This window comes from Oncorhynchus keta, unplaced genomic scaffold (genome assembly GCF_023373465.1).
Source record: "Oncorhynchus keta strain PuntledgeMale-10-30-2019 unplaced genomic scaffold, Oket_V2 Un_scaffold_4275_pilon_pilon, whole genome shotgun sequence".
In the NCBI taxonomy this organism is placed as follows: Eukaryota; Metazoa; Chordata; class Actinopteri; order Salmoniformes; family Salmonidae; genus Oncorhynchus; species Oncorhynchus keta.
Window position 1 is genome coordinate 30,617 of NW_026290937.1, and position 6,250 is coordinate 36,866.

General features: G+C 50.9%; 1 protein-coding gene across 1 annotated transcript in view; it reads left to right on the top strand.

Moving 5' to 3' along the window:
• LOC127928833 (bifunctional apoptosis regulator-like) overlaps positions 1 to 4,152 on the top strand; it is a 29,043-nt gene extending 24,891 nt beyond the window's left edge. The window contains exons 4-5 of the mRNA XM_052516260.1: positions 2,483 to 2,679; positions 3,693 to 4,152. Coding sequence (XP_052372220.1) covers positions 2,483 to 2,679; positions 3,693 to 3,885 — 390 coding nt within the window. The 3' untranslated portion in view covers positions 3,886 to 4,152. The remainder of the gene's footprint in view (positions 1 to 2,482; positions 2,680 to 3,692) is intronic.
• Positions 4,153 to 6,250: the final 2,098 nt, after the last annotated feature.

Sequence of the window (6,250 nt, forward strand, 5' to 3'; positions counted from 1 at the left end):
TGTAGATGTAGTCTGGTCATAGACAACTAGACGTAGACTACTGTAGATGTAGTCTGGTCATAGACAACTAGACGTAGACTACTGTAGATGTAGTCTGGTCATAGACAACTAGACGTAGACTACTGTAGATGTAGTCTGGTCATAGACAACTAGATGTAGACTACTGTAGATGTAGTCTGGTCATAGACAACTAGTTGTAGACTACTGTAGATGTAGTCTGGTCATAGACAACTAGATGTAGACTACTGTAGATGTGGTCGGTATGTCTGGTCATAGACAACTAGATGTAGACTACTGTAGATGTAGTCTGGTCATAGACAACTAGACGTAGACTACTGTAGATGTAGTCTGGTCATAGACAACTAGATGTAGACTACTGTAGATGTAGTCTGGTCATAGACAACTAGACGTAGACTACTGTAGATGTAGTCTGGTCATAGACAACTAGATGTAGACTACTGTAGATGTAGTCTGGTCATAGACAACTAGTTGTAGACTACTGTAGATGTAGTCTGGTCATAGACAACTAGACGTAGACTACTGTAGATGTAGTCTGGTCATAGACAACTAGACGTAGACTACTGTAGATGTAGTCTGGTCATAGACAACTAGATGTAGACTACTGTAGATGTAGTCTGGTCATAGACAACTAGACGTAGACTACTGTAGATGTAGTCTGGTCATAGACTACTAGATGTAGACTACTGTAGATGTAGTCTGGTCATAGACTACTAGACGTAGACTACTGTAGATGTAGTCTGGTCATAGACTACTAGATGTAGACTACTGTAGATGTAGTCTGGTCATAGACTACTAGACGTAGACTACTGTAGATGTAGTCTGGTCATAGACTACTAGACGTAGACTACTGTAGATGTAGTCTGGTCATAGACAACGAGACGTAGACTACTGTAGATGTAGTCTGGTCATAGACAACTAGACGTAGACTACTGTAGATGTAGTCTGGTCATAGACAACTAGATGTAGACTACTGTAGATGTAGTCTGGTCATAGACAACTAGATGTAGACTACTGTAGATGTAGTCTGGTCATAGACAACTAGATGTAGACTACTGTAGATGTAGTCTGGTCATAGACAACTAGACGTAGACTACTGTAGATGTAGTCTGGTCATAGACTACTAGACGTAGACTACTGTAGATGTAGTCTGGTCATAGACAACTAGACGTAGACTACTGTAGATGTAGTCTGGTCATAGACAACTAGACGTAGACTACTGTAGATGTAGTCTGGTCATAGACAACTAGATGTAGACTACTGTAGATGTAGTCTGGTCATAGACAACTAGATGTAGACTACTGTAGATGTAGTCTGGTCATAGACAACTAGACGTAGACTACTGTAGATGTAGTCTGGTCATAGACAACTAGACGTAGACTACTGTAGATGTAGTCTGGTCATAGACAACTAGATGTAGACTACTGTAGATGTAGTCTGGTCATAGACAACTAGACGTAGACTACTGTAGATGTAGTCTGGTCATAGACAACTAGACGTAGACTACTGTAGATGTAGTCTGGTCATAGACAACTAGACGTAGACTACTGTAGATGTAGTCTGGTCATAGACAACGAGACGTAAACTACTGTAAATGTAGTCTGGTCATAGACAACTCTCCCTCCCTCCACCCCCCTCTCTCTCCCTCCCTCCACCCCCCCCTCTCTCTCTCCCTCCCTCCACCCCCCTCTCTCTCTCCCTCCCTCCACCCCCTCTCTCTCTCCCTCCCTCCACCCCCTCTCTCTCTCCCTCCCTCCACCCCCCTCTCTCTCTCCCTCCCTCCACTCTCTTCTCTCTCCACCCACCCCCCTCCCTCCCTCCACCCCCCTCTCTCCCTCCCTCCACCCCCTCTCTCCCTCCCTCCACCCCCTCTCTCTTCTCTCTCCACCCCCTCTCTCTTCTCTCTCCACCCACCCCATCTCCCTCCCTCCACCCCCTCTCTCCCTCCCCTCCACCCCCTCTCTCCCTCCCTCCACCCCCTCTCTCTTCTCCCTCCCTCCCACCCCCCTCTCTCCCTCCCTCCACCCCCTCTCTCCCTCCCTCCACCCCCTCTCTCCCTCCCTCCACCCCCTCTCTTCTCTCTCCACCCCCCTCTCTCTTCTCTCTCCACCCACCCCCTCTCCCTCCCTCCACCCCCTCTCTCCCTCCCTCCACCCCCTCTCTCCCTCCCTCCACCCCTCTCTCTTCTCTCTCCACCCACCCCTCTCCCTCCCTCCACCCCCCTCTCTCTCCCTCCCTCCACCCCCTCTCTCTCTCCCTCCCTCCACCCCCTCTCTCTTCTCTCTCCACCCACCCACCCCCTCTCTCTCTCCACCCACCCCCTCTCTCTCTCCACCCACCCCCTCTCTCTCTCCCTCCACCCCCTCTCTCTCCCCCACCCCCCTCTCTCTCTCCCTCCACCCCCTCTCACTCCCTCCACCCCCCTCTCACTCTCCCTCCACCCCCCCTCTCTCTCTCCCTCCAGGGGCACCCCAGCTGGCGCCAGTGGGCGGAGTTCCTAGTTAAGTACCTCCTCCTTCCGTACCAGCTGATCGCTGAGTTTGCCTGGGATTGGCTGTCGGTTCACTACTGGACGTCACGGTTCATCATCGTCAACGCCGTGCTGCTGTCTGTGCTGGAGGGCTGTGTCCTGTGGAGGTTCTATAACCGAGCTGAGATCAGGTACCGTGTGTGTTTCTCTCTGTCTGTCTCACTGTCTCCGTCACACCAACTGTCTCGCTGTCTGTCTCACTGTCTCTGTCACACCAACTGTCTCTCTGTCCGTCTCACTGTCCCCGTCACACCAACTGTCTCTCTGTCCGTCTCACTGTCTCCATCTCCGTCACACCAACTGTCTCTCTGTCCGTCTCACTGTCTCCATCTCCGTCACACCAACTGTCTCTCTGTCCGTCTCACTGTCTCCGTCACACCAACTGTCTCTCTGTCCGTCTCACTGTCTCCATCTCCGTCACACCAACTGTCTCTCTGTCCGTCTCACTGTCTCTGTCACACCAACTGTCTCTCTGTCTGTCTCACTGTCTCCATCTCCGTCACACCAACTGTCTCTCTGTCCGTCTCACTGTCTCCTCACACCAACTGTCTCTCTGTGTCTCACTGTCTCCGTCACACCAACTGTCTCTCTGTGTCTCACTGTCTTACTGTCTCACTGTCCATCTCCGTCACACCAACTGTCTCTCTGTCTGTCTCACTGTCTCCGTCCGTCACACCAACTGTCTCTCTGTCCGTCTCACTGTCTCCGTCCCCATCACACCAACTGTCTCTCTGTCCGTCTCACTGTCTCCATCTCCGTCACACCAACTGTCTCTCTGTCCGTCTCACTGTCTCTGTCACACCAACTGTCTCTCTGTCTGTCTCACTGTCTCCATCTCCGTCACACCAACTGTCTCTCTGTCCGTCTCACTGTCTCTGTCACACCAACTGTCTCTCTGTCCGTCTCACTGTCTCTGTCACACCAACTGTCTCTCTGTCCGTCTCACTGTCTCCGTCCCACCAACTGTCTCTCTGTCCGTCTCACTGTCTCCGTCCCACCAACTGTCTCTCTGTCTGTCTCACTGTCTCCGTCCCGTCACACCAACTGTCTCTCTGTCCGTCTCACTGTCTCCGTCCCCGTCACACCAACTTTCTCTCTGCATAGTTAGTTGTTTAATGTAATGAAGTCTCCCTCTCCCCTCCAGGAGTCTCCCTCAGAAGATGTGGGGTCACCTGTGGAGGATGTCCTCCCAGGGTTTTGCCTTCGCCCTGTTCTGGCCGGTGGTCCCTCAGTTTGTGTGTAACTGTCTGTTCTACTGGGCTCTGTATTTCAACCCCATCATCAACATAGACCTGGTGGTGCAGCAGCTAATGCACCCGGACACACGGGGGCCGTGAAGGACTGGCCGGCTCCTACGAAGGGCACTAGTTCTGAGTCTCTATGGGGTAGTGCACTACTTCTGAGTCCCTATGGGGTAGTGCACTACTTCTGACCAGAGTCCCTATGGGGTAGTGCACTACTTCTGACCAGAGTCCCTATGGGGTAGTGCACTACTTCTGACCAGAGTCCCTATGGGGTAGTGCACTACTTCTGACCAGAGTCCCTATGGGGTAGTGCACTACTTCTGACCAGAGTCCCTATGGGGTAGTGCACTACTTCAGAGTCCCAGAGTCCCTATGGGGTAGTGCACTACTTCCCAGTGCACTACTTCAGAGTCCCTATGGGGGGCACTACTTCAGAGTCCCTATGGGGTAGTCAGAGCCTGCACTACTTCAGAGTCCCTATGGGGTAGTGCACTACTTTGACCAGAGTCCCTATGGGGTAGTGCACTACTTCAGAGCCCCTCATGGGGTGGTGCACTACCAGAGTCCCTATGGGGTAGTGCAGCTACAGTTCTGACCAGAGTCCCTATGGGGTAGTGCACTACTTCTGACCAGAGTCCCTATGGGGTAGTGCACTACTTCTGACCAGAGTCCCTATGGGGTAGTGCACTACTTCAGAGTCCCTATGGGGTGGGGTAGTGACTTCAGAGCCAGAGTCCCTGGGGTCGGTGCCCACCGTATCAGTATCATAGCAACGGGATGGATGCCAGCGTAGCCCACAGTATCATAGCAACGGGAAGGATGCCAGCGTAGCCCACAGTATCATAGCAACGGAATGAAGCCAGCGTAGCCCACAGTATCATAGCAACGGGATGGATGCCAGCGTAGCCCGCAGTATCATAGCAACGGGATGGATGCCAGCGTAGCCCGCAGTATCATAGCAACGGGAAGGATGCCAGCGTAGCCCGCGGGATGGATGCCAGCGTAGTATCATAGCAACGGGAAGGATGCCAGCGTAGCCCGCAGTATCATAGCAACGGGAAGGATGCCAGCGTAGCCCACAGTATCATAGCAACCGCAGGGATGGATGCCAGCGTAGCCCAGGATCACACTATCATAGCAACGGGAAGGATGCCAGCGTAGCCCGCAGTATCATAGCAACGGGAAGGATGCCAGCGTAGCCCGCAGTATCATAGCAACAGGAAGGATGCCAGCGTAGCCCGCAGTATCATAGCAACAGGCAGCCATCTGTGAGCCAGACAAACCAATGTCTTAATGTGTGTGTCTCAAAAGGCTCACTACTCCCTATATTATAGTGAACTACTTTTGACCCGGGACCGTAGGAAGCCCCATAGAGCTCTGGTCAACAGCAGTGCACTATACAGGGAATGGGTTACCAATGGAGACGCAGACCAAGTTCTGTATAATATTGGATGGTTTCTCCTAATGTCTTAATTAAAGTGGTATGTTTAAGCAATAAGGCCAGAGGGGGTGTGGTATATGGCCAATATACCACGGCTGAGGGCTGTTCTTCATGCATGACGCATCGCGGAGTAGCCTAGTGGTTACAGCATTGGGACAGAAACCGAAAGGTTGCGAAGGTCAAATCCCCGAGCTGTCGTTCTGAACAAGGCAGTTAACCCACTGTTCCTAGGCCGTCTTTGTAAATAAGAATTTGTTCTTATTAACTGACTTGCCTGGTTAAATAATGGTTAAATAAATAAAATATATATATTTTTTAAATCCACAAACCCCCGAGTAGCATTATTGCTATTATAAACTGGTTAACAACGTAATGTTGTCATACCCGTGGTATACGGTCTAATATACCACGGCTATCAGCCAATAAGCATTCAGGGCTCGAATCACCCAGTTTCTAAATATATATATAATGAGGGTAATTCATATTGAAGGGAAGAGGTTGTGTGTTTGCCTGTTATGGGGGTCAGTGGTAATAACTAGAGAGGGTTGATATGATTCTGTTATGGGGGTCAGTGGTGATAAATGTAATCACTCTGTTCCTGGAGAGATACCCTCCTGTAGGTTTTAACTCCAACCCTGTTCCTGGAGAGAAACCCTCCTGTAGGTTTTAACTCAAACCCTGTTCCTGGAGAGAAACCCTCCTGTAGGTTTTAACTCAAACCCTGTTCCTGGAGAGATACCCTCCTGTAGGTTTTAACTCCAACCCTGTTCCTGGAGAGATACCCTCCTGTAGGTTTTTAACTCCAACCCTGTTCCTGGAGAGATACCCTCCTGTAGGTTTTAACTCCAACCCTGTTCCTGGAGAGATACCCTCCTGTAGGTTTTAACTCCAACCCTGTTCCTGGAGAGATACCCTCCTGTAGGTTTTAACTCCAACCCTGTTCCTGGAGAGCTACCATCCGGTAGGTTTTCACTCTGGGAACAAGGTTGGAGTTAAAACCTACAGGAGGGTATCTCT